The 22,600-nt window shown below is 37.8% G+C and overlaps 1 protein-coding gene across 1 annotated transcript; it reads left to right on the forward strand.

The window, feature by feature from the left end:
• Positions 1–8,702: 8,702 nt before the first annotated feature.
• On the forward strand, positions 8,703–19,665 carry LOC141430750 (PBAN-type neuropeptides-like). The gene is made up of 6 exons (XM_074091609.1): positions 8,703–8,796; positions 11,230–11,321; positions 15,625–15,725; positions 16,279–16,420; positions 17,489–17,595; positions 19,289–19,665. Exons 1-6 carry the CDS (start codon positions 8,719–8,721, stop codon positions 19,345–19,347), a joined length of 579 nt encoding a protein of 192 aa, XP_073947710.1. The 5' UTR covers positions 8,703–8,718; the 3' UTR covers positions 19,348–19,665.
• The last annotated feature ends 2,935 nt before the right edge of the window (positions 19,666–22,600 follow it).

Here is a 22,600-nt window from a genome sequence, read left to right on the forward strand (position 1 = left end):
TAATTTTTTTCGTAATGGCTACGGAACCCTATTTTTTTTGTTTTATATATGAACGTGTTAACACGTTCACTGCGGGAAACAATTTCGAAGACTTTAAATCGGTGCGTCATAGGGTATATAAGATCCGACATTCGACTTTTTGTTAGAGCGTTTGCGGTCGAAAGGCCCTGTTGGACACGCTCGTCTAAAAAGGTCATTATCTGCATAATTATATGAATGTTGGTAATATTTGAATTGTAATAGTAGTCAGAGTTGCTCTTGGTACAGTTAAGTTCGTAAGTACATGCAATCACTTAATACTATTTGAACATACGTGTTAAAACTGCCGGATCTTTTATGCCCGATATACGCACTGACAAGAAAAAAATATCGATAGAATTTTAGGGTTGCAAGGTAACAAAAAACATCGATATCGAGCAAAAAAAATATTTTTTAATTTCAGATGTATGTGTTACATTGTAGCATTCGCGGCAAAGAGATTTTACAATATTCACATATGTTTTGACTTTTTTCACTCTATTTGCGGCGTCTTTTCTGCTCAAAGCTTGACGTAATTTGTCGTAGCACCAGAACAATTTCGTTTCTTTGTTCCCATTTTAAGCAATGACCCGTAGCCAAATCTGTATCAATTGTACAAGACACAGCGTTTTTGGTTACTTTTGCCAACACTCACGGAGAAACTATCGTTTGTCCTAATCACAAGCACTGCACTAGAGATAATAGCCAATAATCTAGTGCGGTTATCATTGGGCATAGGTCACTAAGATCATAGGATCTATAGGCCGATACCATAGATAGGACTGCACCAGACGTTTTTTTTTTTCCTTTCAGTCGGTATAGGGCATAAAGGATCCGATGGCGTTTTTTTATAGAACTGATTACTTTGAAAGAGGCCATTCAAAACAGTAACTGTCTCACTCATACTCAGCTGATAACTTATTAAACTTATCCCGCACCAGTGCGTAGTAGGTATTCAAGTAATTTTTTCGCCGCACCGCAGGCTAGATATGCATATGATCTATTCGACCGAAACGCAGTGAACGTGTTAAGCGCGCTCCATACAACAAACGAGATGTTTTTGCCGTTTTTTGCTAATGCCTAATGAATATTGTAAATAATGGTACGGACCCTTCGTGCGTGAGTCTGACTCGCACTTGCCGGTTTTTTATTAATCGTTGATTAAGTATACCTACTTACAAATCCATACTTATAAGTATATTATAAATGTGAAAGTGTGTGTGTTTGTATGTGTCCGTCTTTTACGTCGAAACGGAGCGACGGATAGTTTATGGGCCAAGAGAGTGACATAGGCTACTTTTATCCCGAAAAAAATGCACATGATTTTTGGATAGATATAGTTTATGGGCCAGAGGGAACAGCGAGCGATAACCGAATACCACGCGGGCGAAGCCGCGGGCTAAAACTAGTGCCTTATATAAAAATAAGTATATATGTTTTGCTAAGGTAGTAAAAAGCCGGGCCTAGTGATTGACCTATCGCCTCTCAAGCAGAGGTCGTGGGTTGTACCCCGACTCGCACCTCTTGAGTTTTTCGAAATTCATGTGCGGAATTAAATTTGAAATTTACCACGAGCTTTGCGGTGAAGGAAAAACATCGTGAGGAAATCTGCACAAACCTGCTAAGCAATTCAATGGTGCGTGTGAAGTTCCCAATCCGCACTGGGCCCGCGTGGAACTATGGCCCAAGCCCTCTTGTTCTGAAGGAGGCTTGTGCCCAGCAGTGGGACGTATCTATATAGGCTGGGATGATGATGATGATGAAGGTAGCAATTCGACTATACTTCTAATCTATCTACACTAGCAATTTGTACAAGTATATGTAGTTGTGAGATGCACTCGTCAGTAAATCTTGACATGAGACTAAAGCTGCGCCTGGTTTTTGTTTTGTACTGTTTCGTGATTAGGGTCGCGTATTTTCAAATGAATCTCTATGAAGAAGTCGCACCAGTATTAAATTATCTAAACTTTTCGTAGGTAAGTAGTTTAACAAGATTATTAGATTATTTATTTGTGTTGTCTTCTCACTCATGCGAATATCGTACTGTAGGAACTAGGCTGTATACCGCTGGCAGTGTAAAACTGACCACCTGGCAGGTTAGATTGACTTTATTATGTATAAGGTAGGATTTTTATATTTGTATGTTCTAGAATTTTACTTAAAAACGATTGACAGCGGTATACATGCCGAGCGCAGATTGCTCCCGACAGCCTGAGCGGTCGGAACTATCTATGTAAATGTATTATTAGTTCTACCAAGTTCTACAATAAATCTGAATCAGCGGAACAATAACCTTGTTTATTTCATATCAGTTTAAAGTCACGCGCGTAGATCGCCAGTACCTATATAATCTCTTACCAAGTTACAGTCCCCACAGTACACTGAAGTTACTGAACAATGGCTACCAATATAATTATCGTTTGCAACCTAAACATTGGCGGGATCATCGATGTGTCGATGGAGCTTACTTTCAAGATGTTGAAAAGTGAAGGTCTGCCTTAAGTAATTATAGCAATAGCAACCAAATAGCAACACTAGTTTTGACGTGTGGCTACACTTTCCTTGTCACTTTCTCTTCTACAAACGACGATATTTACTTAGGTAATCAAGTACCTAATACCTTGTATTGTTTTACTAGTCCCTTTACAACTGTTTGAAATACAATATAATGTGATGCAAGAATCAGTGCTTCATTTACACGCATTGTGCCTCTCTCCGTTCCATTCCACTCGACAACAGAAAGTCTATTACAAGAATACGGTATTTGACAACTCCTGATTTTGCTATATCTTAATATTATTATGAAAATATAGATATACAGATAGTGTTTAGCGAAGAGAAAATTAAAATCGGTAGAAAATTGGATTTATGGTGATTTTTTGAGAAATCTATATACCTGTCTCTTTCTCAAACGCTTTTCTCTATGCAGCAAGTCTGGCGGTACTGGCGTGTGACGTCACATGCCAGTATGTCTTTTTCTGTCTAATCTTGAATTTCAAACCTTTATAACTTTGTTATTTGTAAAGTAGCTTAAAAATTGTTTTTCTATTCGATAACAGCATTGTGTAGTTTTAATTTATAAAACATACAAAATAGTCAAATACCGTATAGGTTTGAAAATCTAAACAATAATAATATGCAACATCGCCAAAACATTTTGCTGATGTTCCCTATTGGCTTATTTAACCAGTAATATGTCGCATCCTGCAAGTTAAAAGGATAATGACAATGTGCCAAGATGACCAGCGGAGGCGTTTCAAGGAGACTAAAGTAAGTTAATAAATATAGATAGTAACAACTCAGTGGTCAACTGCTCATTGGATCAAGACACTGGGAGGCTACAACAAAATTGGAAAGTTGAAGTTCGTATTATACCGTCCCTCTCACTCTTGTATTAAATAAGTAGCATCAGCGAGACGGCAATACAAAGTTCGAGTTTTGCACTTAAAAGAATAAGAATATGTAATTCGCTAATCGCTTCGTAGTAGGGCTTGATCTTCGTAGGCACATTAATGTAGAGATGATAGAAGATTCTGTAACAGTGTCAAGATTATTAGTAGAAATACAGGGTGTCTACAAATGATCAAAAATGTCATCAAATTCTACAGCCCTTTCATAACAAAACGTGACATGTTTGCAAGCATCATAATCTACTAAAATCCATGAACACACATAAATTAACCTTTGTACATTACAAACTTTTACTGTTCGTGGCTTGCGCCTGAGTGTCTTTGGTTTTAGACGAAGATTTTACTTTATGCACTAGAACATAAATCATTTTTTGTTGGCTACACTCAGCATTTACATAAGTTAGTACCTAGCGATCACTTAGATATGTATTTCAATGTGAAGCTGTAAGTTGTAATGGTAAGTAATATTGACGACCGGGTAGGCGTTCGGCTTGAGGAGGAGGTTGAGGTTGCGATTGCGAATGTTTGTTCTCGGTCTTGGATGTTAATGAATGCTGATTATCACGCAAATTTACTACATCAGCTTAGAGAATCAATAAGAGAAAAACGAAGAGGCAAATTGAGCAAAGGAATTTTGCTGTTGCACGACAATGCCCCGGTGCACACTACTCGCACAACAAAGCTGGCCATGTCCAAAAATAGCTTCGCAGAAATCCATCACCCTCCTTACAGCCCAGACTCTTGCGACTATTTTCTGTTCGGACTCCTGAAGAAAGATTTGAGGGGACGCAGATTTTTGACGGATGAGGATATGACGTCTGCGGTTAACGAGCATTTTGACGATAAACCGAAAAAAATGGGTTAATGTCACTATATGAAAAGTCTACAAATGCAATTTTATTCAATAGAAAAATAAAAATAAAAATGATCTTACTAGTCTTTCCTTTCTTAGTTAGGTAGATTACTTTTCAGTCGCCCCTCGTATATCTATATTTATCAGTGTGTGGCCCAGAACCGGGGATTATATTAAAAACAGAGGTTCTATAGGTCACCAGTAATTGGATCACCATGGATGGTCCCACTTAATTAAAATGAAAAACTTAACTTTTGTTTTTTTTTCTAACAAACTTAATCGTAAATTCAATGTTCGCCATCCTGAAGAACCTGACTGACGTCGCCTGTCACGCTACAAATATCAAACATTCTGCTTTACATTGATTTGATTTGTAGCATTCGAACATGGCGGATGTAGACATTATCTAATTTTGCTATTTCTGTTTCTTTGGCTAGTTGAAGTATAATTTTGATACTGTTTTATGCGGCGATTAACCTTAACAGTGAACAGTGATCACAAAATTCTATATTGCTCTCGTGTCTGACATTTTTTAATGCGCAAGTTGTCTCCACGTGGTTTCTGAAATTTTACTATCAAGTTGCAAAAACTACAATCACAGTACAACGTCCCTCTCAAGGAGAGTTTACTTTGACACTGTGATGGCCATATTTTAAAAGAGAAGAAGAAGATGCTTTACATTGCTTGTTAGAATAAACTTTAGTGTAATAAAAATAAAAATAAAACGTTTTTTTTTAAAGTCGCTGAACTAATGTTGTTCAGTTTGTCAAGTACGATCTATGTTTTGATTATTTGCCCGTGTTACAGGCCACACCCGGTATATACGTAGTTAGGTATGCTTATCCACTCACATGCTTTAAATTTTGAGTTGAACTCTATTCATTAACAAAATAAGGGCGCGTATATCTTGCCGCGGGTGGAAAACCCTAAGAATAGTTTGTACGAAATTTTCCTCCGTGTTCAAGATTTTCTTTGTTCTATTTACAAGTGACGCGCAATTTCTTTGTCAAGCAAACAGACTGGCATTCACGTACTAACTAACATGGACTGGCCCTTGAAAAAAATCCGACAATTTGGGATGGTCTATAAAGTACAAATGCTTATTTATGTCTTTTGTGTAGGAAAATCTATTATTAGAAAACAATTTCGATAGCTTCGAAAAGCTTGTGAGTGGGTATTAACGGTTAAATTGTAAATTGTAACACACGTTTCTTGGTATTTCAAACACAAATGGTCAATTTTTATTTATTTATTTTATTTTGAAATTTAAGTAGGTATTTATTGTATTTTTATTATAGAAGTTAACACAATTTTAAATAGTTTCGTTGTTTCATTTAAAAACGTGTAAAAATTAAGCCTTATCGGCCTTATTTTTTTTTATTCGACTGGATGGAAAACGAGCAAGTGGTTCTCCTGTAAGAGATCACCACCGCCCATAAACATCTGCAACACCAGGGGTAGGTATTGCAGACGCGTTGCCAACCTAGAAGCCTAAGATGGGATACCTCACGTGCCAGTAATTTCACCGGCTGTCTTACTCTCCACGCCGAAACACAACAGTGCAAGCACTGCTGCTTCACGGCAGGATTAGCGAGCAAGATGGTGGTAGCAATCCGGGCGGACCTTGCACAAGGTCCACCACCTGCAAAAAAATGCTAAAATAAATGGAGCACAGTGATTTGCGGGTCCAAATCGAGCTCCGTTATTTAATCCATAGTTACCTAAATTACCCTAAATTATGATGAATTCTTACCCTCATAGAATACAGTCACAAGCACCAAAATGACACAACAACACATGCATAAATATAATATCTCATTTTTGCGCTGTGCTAGGGCCGGTATAGGACGTGTCAGATATTTTGCACGCTGTGGCGCATGCAGTTTCCAAAGTCAAATGGACGTCTTTGCTTTATTTTGTGTGCTTAGTAAATTTATGATTTTACGCCTGCTTTTTAGGGTTCCAAAGCCAAAATGGCAAAAACGGAACCCTTATAGTTTCGCCATGTCTGTCTGTCTGTCTGTCTGTCCGTCCGCGGCTTTGCTCAGGGACTATCAATGCTAGAAAGCTGTAATTTTGCACGGATATATATGTAAACTATGCCAACAAAGTGGTATAATAAAAAAATCAATTCAATTCAATTTTAGGGTACCTCCCATAGACGTAAAGTGGGGGTGTTTTTTTTCTCATCAAACCCTAGTGTGGGCTATCGTTGGATAGGTATTTTAAAACCATTTTGGTCGGGTCGGGGTTTGCTAAGACGATTTTTCGATTTAGTGATATCACTAAACATACACACATATGACATATATTTGCGAAATATTTAACTTTGAAGTGCAAGTTTTCATTAAAATCGAGCGTCCCCCCCCTCTTTAAAATCTAAACCGGTGGGCGGAAAAATTTGAATAAATTCAGGATAGTAGTAATTACATCAAATTTGCAAGGAAAACTATAACGGCTAAGTTTGCTTGAGAATTATCAGTAGTTTTAGAGTAAATAGCAACCTAACCTAAGGTATAAAATTACCTAAACTTGGAAGATTCCGTAGAAAATACGAAATCCTTAGAAAAATATTACGTATTTTTTTCGTAATAGCTACGGAACCCTATTTCGGGCGTGTCCGACACGCTCTTGGCCGGTTTTTTTTTCTGATCATGTCCATGCAATGTTTTCCATGGACCCAATAGGCGGTAAGGTCTTCAGATGCCCACGCCTGACACGTCACTAATTGTTTGCAGTGAGGACATTCGTCTTCATTAGCTATTGACACCTAGAGCTTTGAGGAGACTGGGGACCGTGGGACCGTTTCCGATACAATAAATACAAAGAATGGAAAGACTGGCGGAGTAAAGGAGGCCTTTGCCCAGCAGTGGGACTTACTGACTATAAAAAAATACAAACAAACAAATACATCCAAATACACTCTTAAGTATAAACTTTTTATTTTACCACTAGCTGTTAACCGCGACGCCGTCAAAAGAATTCATTTATCTATCTATCTATCTGAGGCTTTCATCAAAATCTGTTGAGTCGTTTTTTGCGTGATACAGAACGAACGTCGAATAATCGAATTTGTATGTAAGGTTTGTGTGTGTTTGTTTGTTTGTTACCCTTTCACGCCTAATGAAATAATCATGTATGTTAGGAAGAACATATGTGATTTTCCCACTAACGTCGATAAGCCAAAGGCTACTAGAAACACAGGGAAGCTTAAAGTTCCATCTTACAGACTGGCTAAAACCAAAAAGTCTTTTCTGGGAAATTGCATACGTTTTTATAATAAAATTCCAAAAAATATTATAAATGAAACGGATACAAAATTCAGATCTATTGTCAAGAAGACATTAATATCAAAGGCGTATTATAAAGTTAATGATTATATCATGGACAGGGATATTTGGAAATAATTCCGATCCGCATTAGCGATCCCTTCAAAGCGAACCTACTGTGTTAAAAATAAAGTTGTGTTAAATACTTGTGATGTATACATATCATTTAATAATATTGTAAATCTGTTTTAAAAATATATATATATCGTTGAGTTTCTTGCCGGATTCTTCTCAGCAGAGGTTTTTCCGAACCGGTGGTAGATTTTTTTTTGACATTCATAAGTGCTTGTTATAGCCTAAATTGAATAAAGATATTTTGACTTTGACTTTGACTTTGAATGGCTGAATGATGCGATTGAAATTTTTAATCCCGAAGTTCCCACGGAACACGTATTTATTTTAAGCTATGTTTATAAGAATTTGAAATTATACATAAATAAATTAAAATATAAAATAGACAACAAGCGGTTCAGATTGGTTACTGGCAAGGAAAATATTATATCTGTGTTAGTGCACTAATATCTTAACATCTAACTTAAAGGTAAACATAATTTGTGTCCGAAACATCAGCAAAACTTATCTTCTGTTGATCAGGTCATGGACAAAACGAAATAGGTCCGCCTGAATTGCTACTATCATCTTGCTCGCTAATCCTGCCGTGAAGCAGCAGTGCTTGCACTGTTGTGTTTCGGCGTGGAGAATAAGACAGCCGGTGAAATTACTGGCACTTGAGGTATCTCATCTTAGGCCTCTAGGTTGGCAACGCATCTGCACTGCAATGCCCCTGGTGTTGCGAATGTTTATGGGCGGTGGTCATCTGTTACCATCAGGAGACCCACTTGCTCGTTTGCCATCCAGTCGAATAAAAAAATACCATACATTTTCCACTTCTATTATTTATTTATTCCTAAATCTCAAGCCTTACTAAATTAGGTCAATACCAAGCTAATTCAGGACAACACTCCAATATCTGTTTATCCAAAACAAAACAATAAATACAAGGTCCACGTAACCCGCGTCTCCCCTCTTCATTATCATACGGCAACCGTTTCCCTATATAAAACAGGGTAAAATCGTCCGTTCAACAGAACTAGAGGATTTGGGCAAGATGGCGGTACAAAAGGAGCTTATACTTTGTTTAGTGGTTTTAAATCCTTTTTTGATGGCGAATGGCGAAACTTTGAAGGTAAGTTTAATAACTTCGGGGTTCTCTGACAAAAGTATTGTTTTTCTTAAAAGGAGGCTCCAACCTTGTTCTGACGTTTTTTTTATATTTAAACTATACTAATATACACCGGGTGTGGCAGATCATACTTCTCACACTGAACAACATTAGTTCGTCGAATTTTAAAAATAATTATTTTTTATTTTTTATTAGGTACACTTTTAAGTTTATTCGAACAAGCAATGTAAAGCAAAATGCTTTTTGTTTGTAGCGTGACAGGCGACGTCAGTTGTGTTCTAGGATGGCGTACATTGATAGCAGTATTTAATTTGTATGAAAAAAGGAAAATTCTAAGACTCCATTATTTTTAAAAGTCGCTGAACTAATGTTGTTCAGTTTGACGAGGACGATCTATGTTTTAATTTTTTGCTCGTATTACAGGCCACACCCGGTAGTTAAACCAATAAACTTTTTAATTTTTAATATTCATTTTTTAACTTAGAAAAGTTGAAAATCACAAAAACGACAGCCAATTTTAATGAAACAGCTAAAACACCGCATGGAAACTTGCTTTCACTCAACCGCATCGATATAGGTCCTTCCGTTTGAAGGCTACGATGGCACAGACAGACATTGAAAGAAAGAAAAAAAGGAAAAAACATTTATTCGTGACAATTACTTACACAAAAAAAAGAAGAACACTAAAGACGGTCGCGAAATTGTCCCAAATCAAACAAACTTATATATAACATCCCTCTTTTTATGTATGGGGTTGAAAAGGAGTCCCCTTTGACATATTTCGCATGTTTCCGAAGATATTGACTGTGTTCCCTCTTTGAACTATACGTTATGCCTATCCAATTTATTAAAAGTGTAAACAAACCGTTTTCATCAAAATTGTTGTATATATACACTCACTGAATCGAATTTATCTATAATTCGTGTCTTTTAACTAGATGTCTATTCTCTTTTTTCACCAAAATGCACTTCAATTCAATTCAAATTTAGGAAAAGTGGCTCCATCAATTTCTTGATGATTCTGCCAGTGTCGAGGTTGACAGAGACACGGTGGGTAGGTGGACGACTTGTTTGATAATCAGCCAGTTTTCGGTGGGATAACTACCAGTTACTATCTGAGTGCGTGTTTCTACCAACACAACGACGAGCAGCCACGACCGCTCCCCAAAATTCACTTGATTACAATATTTATTTTTCATTTGAAAAATCTTCGTCAAAATCTGACGTTATTTCTTGATTGAAACACGTGTATAATCTGTAGTAGCATAGACTAGCGTAGAGATGGTGGATAATTTGACATTTTAAAAATCGATTAATGCGCGGATGAATAACCGATTTTTATTTACTTTCCTTAAAATTAAAAAATAGTTACTGATTTTATAATTGAATAAACAGTCTTTGGAATGAAATCAAGTATTGTAAATAATAAAATAGACAAAAATACTTTGATCTATTCAATTAATAAATTAATCGATTTACTGAACAGATTAATTATTATGCAATGGGTTATAGGTTTTCACATCATTGAATGTCTGGTCGGATAAATGGCGTCTTTGTTTACACTTTTCATAAATTGGGTCGAAATACAATATAAGCTTTACTTAGAAAGGTTCTTCGTATGTGACACTAATCGATTACAGAGCCCTGGTTGCAGTAAGCATTTGCCGCACTTGTCAAAAAAATAGTACATTGTGTCTTAAGGGCGGTAAATAAGGAATTACGAACGAGAGTCTATTAGAAGCCCGAAGTCGAAGACTGAGGGCTTTAATGCGTCGATGTTCGTAATTCTAGTACCACCCGTGCGACATACAATGTTTTTCATCACATTTGCGAGTAAAATTGTATATTTGTAAAAGAAAAACTAATATTTTTTCAAAAATTGTCGATACCGCTGGCTGCGCTCTTGGCAGCGCCAGCTCCCCGCCGCCTTCCCCTCCGCAGCATGTGTATGGCGTGCGTGTGCAGTAACAAAGTCATTTACCGACCTTGGGCTTCATGACATGAAAATTAGTACGGGCAATGACTCATTTACCGACCACGGGTTTCATGACAAGCACATTAAGGTCGAGGGTTTTATTTGGGGGGTTGCAACCAAGGTAGCCTGCATGTTACGACACTGTTTACGAGCAAGTGTGATGAAAAATCTTGTTAAAGGCAGCAGAGGCTTTCAGCGACAGGGTTCTACGTCACGCACGAACTTCATCATCATCATCACCTCAGCCGTAGGACGTTCGCTATTGGACATACACCTTCCCCATAGACCCCCAGTTGGTTCGGTTAGCAGCGCCCTGCATCCAAGGTGAACCCTGCTTTTATCAGGTCATCTATCCATCTCGTTGGTGGACGTCCTACGCTGCGCTTGTCGATCCGCGGTCTCCACTCCTGAACTTTCAAAACCTTTTTTCGAACTTGTCAAAGTCTAATTCTCCTTTCCAGGGGGATAATTTCGACAGAAACATTCGCAGCGGACGCGCTGGTGTGGTCTTCAAACCCATCTTAGGGAAGAGAACGTTTACTGAGAACAACAGGTAAGTACTCTGAACAGAACACTCCTGAAATGCTGCTTAATAGACCCGGAGATGGTGACACAAAATATTAGATCATTCGTACCAGTATGGCGGTTCTTCAGGGGTCTAATTACGGAATGACGAAAAAGAAAATGATGATCATAGCGCTGGTGGGTGAATATTCGGGCGTTTGTACCGCCGTCATTGTTCTCAACACTTTTTTATCAGATTTCAAGAAATAGGTACAATAAATATCAATATGTGTGAACATGTGTTCATCAATATGTGTCGGATGTTGATGTTTGTTGTACCTTTTTGCTTAAGAAATCTGATAAAAAAAGTGTTGAGAACAATGACGGCGGTACTAACGCCCGAATATTCACCGTGGTACCGGTGACAAGAAGACCTACCCAACCAGCAAAAAAGTCTTGGATTGCGCACTTTATGAGAGTGGTGGGCTTATAGCGCTCTTATAATTGTTTTGGAACATGTTACTGCTCTTATATTAGCCTTAGATAAGCTAGTACAGACTCAAGAACTCTCTATCTTATAACCTAGTCTCATATATGTATATAAGCTCATTTTATAATACTATTATAAGCCTCTTACTCCTACAATAACATTTACGAAGACGCATTGTACTTAAGAATATCTGTTCTTATAGCACCATTCTCTAAGTTTATTTGATTTTATAATGGTCCTGATAAATGCTCTTGTAAGAATGTCAGACTAATATCAGCATAACATAAGAACATTATAAGCGTATACTTTTTTGGTCTTGTTTAAAGCTATTGTAAGATCGATAGCAATAGTTTAGTAAGATATTAGAATGATATTAGTTCATTTGATTTTATAATGGTCCTGATAAATGCCCTTGTAAGAATGTCAGACTAATATCAGCATAACATAAGAACATTATAAGCGTATACTTTTTTGATCTTGTTTAAAGCTATTATAAGATCAATAGCAATAGTTTAGTAAGATATTAGAATGATATTAGTTAATTTGATTTTATAATGGTCCTGATAAATGCTCTTGTAAGAATGTCAGACTAATATCAGCATAACATTAGAACATTATAAGCGTATACTTTTTTGATCTTGTTTAAAGCTATTATAAGATCAATAGCAATAGTTTAGTAAGATATTAGAATGATATTAGTTCATTTGATTTTATAATGGTTTTGATAAATGCTTTTGTAAGAATGTCAGCCTAATATAAGCATAACATAAAAACACCAGACAAGTGTTGAGAAAGATATTGGTGAGGGTTCTGCAGGATTTTATTTCATGCAAGAAGTCGATATAGAGGACAGAGATTCAGTTTGTGACATAGATCATGTCAGTGAAAATGAATCTTCGACCGAGGACGAAACCGATTATGAAAAAGATTTTGCCTTAAAAAGTGATTTACACTGCAGTTGGGCATTGACTTAAAGTATAAATAATTCAAAAAAACACATTTTTCTAAAGTTTTTTCTTTGGAAAAGTTGTTTGTTACTAATCAGTATATGCATACGCTTTCGTATCAACGCCTAATTAGAATTCAACCTGTATAAGTCGCAAAACCCAATTCCAGAGATTGCTGTGGCCATCAAGAAATTATTATATCAAGGAAAAATGCATGCTATATCTCTTCTAGAAATGGCGTATACTTTTCCACACTAGTGCGCAAAGTAGCACTTTTTGTGCCTGAGTAGGTAATTCGCACAAATATCCTTTCGGGTTGTAATTATATTTACATGGCAATTGCCATTTTACACCCAGGGAAAGATGTAAAATCATATGCTCACCACGGGAAATTATAAAGAAAGCCTTAGATAGCTTGTTTATAGCCCTCGCCTTCGACTCGGGCCAAATACCCGCAATCTGAGACTTTCTTTATATTATTTCCCTATGTGAACAATTTACTAATATTTGTTTGATTTTATGGTTTTCATCTTCTTTTACAAATATTTACTCAGGAGATTTACATCTGGCTTTACAGCCATCAAATTTAGATGCTTATCCGGGGCCTTTTGTTAGTGAAATGAATCAGCTTGAAAAAGGATTTACTGTCACTACTAAGATAGGAACTGAAAAAAACGTTTTTTGTAATGGCCGCATCTGGGACACGTTTCACTCAACAAGAAATAAGTTTCTTTCCAAGGCCATGTTAAATTCTTTAACATACGGAAGTCTTTCTTGGTCAAGTAATGGTCTAAATCCATATATTCAGCCATTTACATCACCAACGTTGTCACTTAAATAAAAAGTAAAAACTTTCATTATATTTGTTTTTATAAAGTCAAGTGATCAGGTTAGGATAAAATCAGGTAAAGGTTAAACAGTTCATGTTTTATGTAGGTAAAGCAAGGAACCCTAAATTTATTCAACATGGCCGTACCATTGGTATTCAGAATGCTAATATTAGAGTAAATGATCTTACAATAGTCTAATAGTGCGCTGGAAAAGTGCAACTATAACAATGGCATCATTTTCACTACAATTATAGAAATAAAAAAATATACGAGGATAGAAAATACTATTTTAATTGATTATTTGAGTGGGCGCATGAAATTTGAAGCGTAAAACAGGGTCTACTTTACAGTAAATAATATGTTCCAACGTAAATACTTACCGCGCAACATAAAGAACCACCAATGATAACAAACACGTTATTAATATTACTACTATTATTATACTTGCATTCAGTTTGTCACTACAATATTTTATTCTGCCACGCTGCAGTTCACTCACCGAGCATAATGCACGCGGAATGTTTCAAAATTTCGTGTGGTCGTACATAAAATCAAAATAAGCTTGTTTAGGCTCACAAGATTCTAACATTGGACCAATATAAGCCTATGCAGGCTTACAAAATACTTACGTAAAAGCGATATTAGCCTAAGGCAGCTTAAATTAGTTTTGTAAAGATTATTGTAAATGCGAACAGTATTCAATAAGACTGATATTAGGACGATGTTAAAATAAATACGCTTATAATTTGTGCCCAAATCCAGGCTTATACGATGATATAAAACCAATATTAGAGTGAAAATTTATAGTCTTGAGATGGTTGTAAGAGGGATTTTGCTGGTTGGGTATCTAACGATACCCCACACTTCATGGTTGTATTTCCTGTATTCCCAAATGGGGTAGGCAGAGCACACGAAACGTTACCGCTTCGGAGCCACTTCTAGCAATTTTAGGTTTTAAGTGTGACAAAAACGGTACAATAGTGACAGGTTGCTAGCCTGTCGCCTACGGTATACCTTAACCTATATCCTCAGTCGCCTCTTACGACATCCACGGAAGAAATGGAGAGGTGTAATTCTAACCCGATACCACACGGGTGATGTATGGATATCATTTAATAATATTGTAAATCTGTTTAAAAAAAATATACCGCCGGATTCATCTCAACAGAGGTTTTTCCGGACCGGAGGTAGATTTTTTTTTTTTTTTTTTTTTTTTTTTATTCAACTGGATGGCAAACGAGCAAGTGGGTCTCCTGATGATAAGAGATCACCACCGCCCATAGACACCTGCAACACCAGGGGGATTGCAGATGCGCTGCCAACCCAGAGGCCTAAGATGGGATACCTCAAGTGCCAGTAATTTCACCGGCTGTCTTACTCTCCACGCCGAAACACAACAGTGCAAGCACTGCTGTTTCACGGCAGGATTAGCGAGCAAGATGGTGGTAGCAATCCGGGCGGACCTCGCACAAGGTCCTACCACCTGCAAAATGTTATAGCTTGTTAAAGATATTTTGACTTTGTATCTGACTTTAACTTTCTCTAACATAGTGAAGTGAATAAATGTCTATACTTATTTGTTTTTTCTTTCACTAGCACGTTTTCTAACCAACCGTCGCCGTCGCGTGACATGTATGCGCTTGACATTCCGTTCCTGACTCGTTCCTGTTACGGTCATGGCATGGTACGGTCGGTGTAGTGTGTGGAGTTATAAAAAAAAACATTTATTTCAGGTCATTTTGGTAACCCATATTTTAACATAAATACCTAAGTATAAATTATAAATTTCATTAAATTGAATCAAATCAAATTCGTAACTTATAATATCTAATACCCTTAAATGAGCAATTCTTGTATATATATATAAATATTTATATTTCGGGGATCTCGGAAACGGCTCCAACAATTTCGATGAAATTTTGTATGTAGGAGTTTCCGGGCATGAAAAATCGATCTAGCTTGGTCTTATCTCTAGGAAAACGCTTGTTACAAGCCCGAGCAAAGCTCGGTTGCCCAGGTACTATTCGTTATATTCGTAACTTTAACTATTAATTTCTCTCAAATTAGCCTAAATCTATCCTATAGAGAAGCTGTGCTGCGAATGCTGGAGGCAGCAGACGCGCTGAAGTATTACTATGACCAGCTGCCCTACTTCGACGCGCAGGCCGACGATCCTGAGATGAAAGGTAGGCGTCGGGTCTCATCTCGGCCTATTCTACGTGTTTTAGTTTTGTAACTAAGGGACCCCATAGGTATATTTTTTTTAATGTAATTTTTCTTTAATTTTTATGGGTACTGTTATTTTGGCTCTCTGCCCTTTCTAAACTCACGTTTCCCAAATGTTTCATTTGCCAAACTGTTTCATTTCACAACTCAGGATTATCTGTAAAACTAAGTATATTATATTTTTTTCGTAAAACTACTTATATCTTTACTTTATCTTATTATAAGTTTAGGTTAATTTTTTTTTCTCTATCAATTAAAAAATATATTGAAATAAGTAGTAAATAATTTATTAATTCTTATATCTTTTAGTAACTTTCATAAAACAAACCTAACCTAACCTATTTGTTCTATAAAAGCATAAGAAAATAGGTACACTGAGAAAAAAATTTGGTTTCGGAGAAAATTGAGTTGGAAAATGCAACATTTGACAAACAATAACTCTGCGAAAAGGCAGAATCCGCTTCCGGCCGATTATGATAATGATGATTGTATTGACACATTAACTTATTACAGTGACAAAAAAGGTGATATTCACGCCAAAATTGGGACGGAGTCTGGAGGAACAGTACGAGGACAAACGGTCCTACGATGTAGACTTCACCCCACGGTTGGGCAGACGGCAGCCGGAAGCTGTCACCTCATCCGACGAGCAAATGTGAGTCAGTTTTGGAACTTTTAGTTAGTAGAACGAGGGTTACCGATATAACCAGTTGAAGTGGCAATGGACGGTCCAATAGCAGGAGAACAGATAGCGTATCAACAGGCTGGCTCCGATTCCAGCAGAGATATGCTAGGATCTGTTGCGAGGGAAGTGTTTTTCATGAGCCAATAAAAACGCTTCATTTACCTCGCGTCTCTCAGCTCAGCTGTTTCCACCAGAGATGTGCTGTGCGACGATGGGTAGACGAAGTGTTTCTATTGGTTAATGAAAACCGGCCAAGAGCGTGTAGGACACGCCCAAAATAGGTTTCCGTAGCCATTACGAAAAAATTAAGTAAGATTTTTCTAAGGATTTCGTATGTTGTAAGGAATATTCCAAGTTTAGGTATATTTTATACCTTAGGCTGCTATTTACTCTTAAACTACTAATAGTTCTCAAGAAAACTTAACCGTTATAGTTTCCTTGTAAGTTTGATATACTTACTACCATCCTGAATTTTTTCAAATTTTTCCACCCACCGGTTTAGATTTTAGAGGGGGGACGGACGCTCGATTTTAATGAAAATTCGCAATTGAAAGTTGAATATTTCGCGAACATATTACTGAATCGAAAAATCGTCTTAGCCAACCCCTAATGGTTTTAAAAGACCTATCCAACGATACCCCACACTATAGGGTTGGATGAAGAAAAAAAATCACCCCCACTTTACGTCTAGGTGGGAGGAACCCTAAAATTTTTTTTTTGTTTTTTTTATTGTTCCATTTTGTCGGCATAGTTTATATATATATATTCGTGCAAAATCACAGCTTTCTAGCATTGATAGTCCCTGAGCTAAGCCGCGGTCGGACAGACAGACAGACATGGCGAAACTGGGTTCAGGGAACCCTAAAAATCACATTCCTCCCAACACATCCTCGGAAATTTTTGGTGGGAAAGCAGCGTATGTCGGTGACCCTCCTTCGTCTATATCTCCTCATTTCTGATTCGATCCTGAGAAACCCGGAGCATAGCTCTAAATTTATTTTGAAAAAAAATAACTTAAAGGATTTTTTTATTTCACAGATACCGCCAGGACACTGATCAAATCGACGCTAGATCCAAATTCTTCTCCCCCCGCCTTGGACGCACTGTCAAGCTTACTCCTCGACTAGGCAGATCTTTTAACTATGGTAGGTTATGGAGGTCATAGGCTAAGATTTCCACCAAATAGTACTTAATTCTGCTAGCATCGTATCGTATCGGAAAAGATACGAATGCATACGGCGACCGCCGATCGCGTCCGTCCCCGTCGGATACCATAGGACGACAGGCGAACGGAGCCGATCACAGCATACCTTTTGCAGGTGGTAGGACCTTGTGCAAGGTCCGCCCGGATTGCTACCACCATCTTGCTCGCTAATCCTGCCGTGAAGCAGCAGTGCTTGCACTGTTGTGTTTCGGCGTGGAGAGTAAGACAGCCGGTGAAATAACTGGCACTTGAGGTATTCCTTCTTTGGCCTCTAGGTTGGCAACGCATCTGCAATACCCAGGTGTTGCAGTTGTCTATGGGTGGTGGTGATCTCTTACCATCAGGAGATCCACTTGCTCGTTTGCCATCCAGTTGAATAAAAAAAAAAAAAAAACCTTCGTATACGCATCGCGTGTCGCGGAAGACGCTAGCAGTGAAGCTGCTGCGAGCGTCTTATATATAGACTTTAAACACTGTACACATGGTTTATTATCTGCGGGTATTATCCATTTTTATACCCGACAAAATTTTTACTCGGTGCTCTATATTTTGCTCCAATCACTTTGAAACCTAGACAGTTTGATGCAGAAAAATTCGCTGATTCTGGTGATATGCATAACTCATTTTAGCCCAAATTGTCGCTTTAGTACTTCCTGCCGAGCGACGATATCATTCTTTAGAGGTAAGGCGTAGAGATGGGTAAATCCGGATCTGAAGATTAAAAAGAGCGGATCCGTATCCCTTATTGACTCCTTGCAAAACTTATCGACTCCTAGGAGTTACTAACTCCGACCACCTATTGGATCGAGCGACTCGCGATCGGTGATTCAGTACCCTTAGTGTAATTTTCGTTTACAAAATACGTTTCGATCGCGTTCGCGTTGAAATCTCAATTTGTATGGAAACACGAACAGCGCCTCTAGCGGAACGTTTGCGATGTTCGTGTTTCCATACAAATTGAGATTTTAACGCGAACGCGATCGAGACGTATTTTGTAACCGAAAACTCACACTAAGGGTACTGCACTCACTTCGCTTTCGTTCAATCACGTCGGTCGGAACGTATCGGATATGTGCCGTCCCACTTACGCTAATAGCATTTATTACGAGAGGAAGGAGGCATGATACCAATTTCAGATCCGCTCCCGGGAGCCGGTTCGCCAGTAGTAAGTATATATATATATCCGAAGTGACTCACAGATTCAAAAGAGTCATTAGGACAAATCGGTACTTCACACAAACACAAACTAATAATCGCTCGAAAGAACCGGAATTGAATAAAGGAATCGGAGTCGATAAGCGGATTCGTACCGTACCGATACCGGAGCTGGATTTAGTGAATCAGATCCACCAGGATGACACTACCAGATTATTGTATTGTCACGTGATTTACATAAGTATGCCAAATTTCAAGTCAATCCGACTACTGGAAGTTGGTCGAATTTAACTTGCAAGATTTGACTACCTACAGACAGATAGACAGATAGACAGACAGACAGACAACGGGACAAGTGAAACTAAATAAAAGCTTGTAAAAAAAGAAAGGTTGTTTAAAGATTGTAAACTCTTTCCGATCCAATCCGACCCGTTTGGTGGAAATCATGGTACAAATTGATAAATTATTTTTATTTACAGAAATGTATCCAAGCAAAATCCGCCTCGCGAGAAGCACCAACAATACCAAATCGAATTGAGCAAACATACAACAGACAACATACAGAAGAATTTAGTCATACGAATATACATGAATTAATAAGGCGATAATTGGGGGAGGTCCTCATTCAGGAACTAAAATCACTTTGCTGCGACGACCCGCGCAAAACAAATGTGTCGCACAGACGTAGTTATTTTGCTCGTGTAGCAGCAAGGTGATGTTGGTTCATAAATACGTAAATATAAATGTAATTATAAGTCTTAGTGTTATTTTACATAATGTTTTGGACGAGATTATTATGTAATTATGTACTTATGAAATAAATGATACTAGTCATTGAATAAACGGAATACACACATTTTGTTTTAATTTAACCCTTAATAACGTTGAGGAGATTTAGTGACCACTTGCATTGAGTTGTTTTGAACCTTATTAATTTCATAATATGTCACAATTTCCATTGTAATTATTGAAAATACACAAACACACACAAAACACAAACATCACGCCTTTATTCCCAAATGGGGTAGGCAGAGCACACGAAACGTTACCGCCACTTTTAGCAATTTTAGGTTTAAAGTTTGACAAAAAAAAGGTACAATAGTGACAGAGGGCCTACTCCGAAATTCGAAAATCGAAGTTCGTATCGTTCCGTCCCTCTCACTCTCGTATTAAATAGTATAAGTGCCAGAGGGACGGAACGACACGAAATTCGATTCTCGAATTTTGGAGTAGCCCCGCAGGTTGCTGCCTGTCGCCTACGGTATTCCTTCACCTATATCCTCAGTCGCCTCTTACGACATCCACGGAAGAAATGGTGAGGTGTAATTCTAACCCGATACCACACGGGTGTTATTTTATTCATCATCATCATCATCAGCCCACAGTAGTCCAATAGACTTGAAAATACGACTAGCTTTAAAAATGGTCTTTGTCAGGTATGTATTCGATAGCTGCTTTTGATTCTGTGGTACCTAGTGTGCTCCAATAAATGGGGCCTTATTAGGGTTAATTGACTCCTATTCTGTGTGATCAGGGCCGGATTTAGAGGTCTGGAGGCCTTGGGGCAACAAAGGAGTGGAGGTAAAAACTATTTTTTAAATAAAATGACGGCGATTTGAGATTTCGATATTTTACTGATTGTCTGATTGAAATGAACAAATACAGATGAATATTTGTTAGTTTACTAGTGTTTAATCTTCGGAATTTAAAAAAAAAACGAAGTCTATTGTGGGGGCCCCTCTTTTGTGGAGGCCCCGGAGCTGTAGCCCCGGTTGCCCTCCCATAAATCCGGCCCTGTGTATGATGTGTGTTGCCACTGATGACCTATGGCTCTGAGATGCGGTCCTTGACTATTGACCTCTTGGAGAGGCGCAGTCACCCAACGTGCTATAGAGAGAGCATATAGCTCGGAGTTTCTTTATGCGATAGATTCCGGAATACGGATATTCGCCGAAGAACTATAGACACCGACATAACTCAAAGAGCATGCAAGTTGAAGTGGCAATGGACGGGCCACATCTCTCAAAGAACAGATAACTGTTGAGAGGAGAAAAGTCCTCTAGAACCGGAAGACGAAGCGTTTGTATGGTGGACTCACGGCATCGTGCTACGGTAGATACGGGCAACCCGTGGTTGCAAGTGGCGAATAATAACTGTCGTTCATTGTGGCGTTCTAAGGGGGAGGCCTCTGTGCACCAATGGATGTCTTCCGGCTGATGATGAATTGACTTCTTAGTAGTGGCGTAGCTAGACGTAGGCGGAGTGGGCCTCGGACTCGCACTTAAAAGGGCCTCACGAGGCCTCTTTAAATGCGATGCGACCATAGAAAAGGGGCCTCGCTGATACGACTTCGCCCACGTCTACATTAGTCCACGCTACGCCACTGCTTCAGTCAAATATTATAAATATGGTGACTCGCCCCGGTTTCGCACGGGTACAATTTTGAAACAAAAGTCACTACTCAAAACAATTCTACACGATATTTACGATTTTCGATGCCATTTCAAAAATTAGTCAGATACCTTGTTGAGTGCTAAACATTTACATGTGAATACTTCAAAATATCTACGAAAAGGAAATAAAAGTGCCAGTATGTTAACAATTTTTGCTGCAATGCTCATAAAAATAATTCGATATGGCATAAAGTTAAACTGTTGCCAAATAAAACATGTTGTTTCTACATGCATTGCAAGTATGTAAGTATTTTATTTTTAGAAAAAAAAAGACGTCGATTCAATTAAATTGATTGATTTAGGCGCCATTTTGCGATCCTTATGGCTAATTTTTAAATTTAAGAGCGTTTATACCTGCTGAGCTGGCAACGTTGCTCTATAGAACTTAATGTGTCTATACCTTCCGCAGCCTAACTTTGCCTAAAAGTTCATTGCCACGGCTAGTTCCACATAAACTATAAAGGTATAATTCCAATAATACTGTCAATTGCAACGTGCAAATCGTATTTTGTGAATTATTGTACCTAAAAATGTGGAAAAACTGACGTAAAAGGTTCAAGCCACGGCTAGTTCCACAATGATAAACTATAAAGGTATAATTCCAATAATTGAATACGCACTATACTGTCAAGCAATTTGAACACAATCCGGGAGGAACGTAAAGACGCCGCATAAAAAATGTATCTCAAAAATGCGTCAAAACTGAGTATTAAGTAATGAACTTTTAGGCGGATTTATATGGCGCGTGGTATACTCCAATAATTATTCGTGATAGACTTTAATATTCTTTAAAAACGAACAAATGTTTAATCGGTTTTTAAAGAAAATAAAAGTCTATCACGCATAATTATTGGAGTAGACATATTAACTGACAATTAAGAATAATAAAATAGATGATGCATTAAATTAAAAAAAAAACGACACTACTTAAAAAACCTGCATAAAATAAAAATGAAAACCTAAAACTAAAACAAATTACTTAAAGAGTACCCCTTAGGCAAGTTTCCTCTTTGAATAGCTAAGCTTATATATTAAGAAGAGTTCTATCATACCACATTTTTAATTTTCATTTAATTTTTATGGAACAATCGAGAAAAACTACCAAAAATGCAACGTTGCCAGCTCAGCAGGTATAAACGCTCTATATTGTCTAACACACTTGGAATTAAGTACAATCGTTTTCACACTTCTTTCTGTCATATGGGCACAAGACGAGGGCAGAGGCCGTATTGCCTAACATTTCTGACGCTCGTGATTGCAATTAAATGACAGTTTTTGTATGCGAAATCTGTCATTTGATTGCGATCGCGGGCGTTAGAAACATTAGGTAATACGGCC

This window comes from Choristoneura fumiferana, chromosome 9 (assembly GCF_025370935.1).
Source record: "Choristoneura fumiferana chromosome 9, NRCan_CFum_1, whole genome shotgun sequence".
Taxonomy (NCBI): Eukaryota; Metazoa; Arthropoda; class Insecta; order Lepidoptera; family Tortricidae; genus Choristoneura; species Choristoneura fumiferana.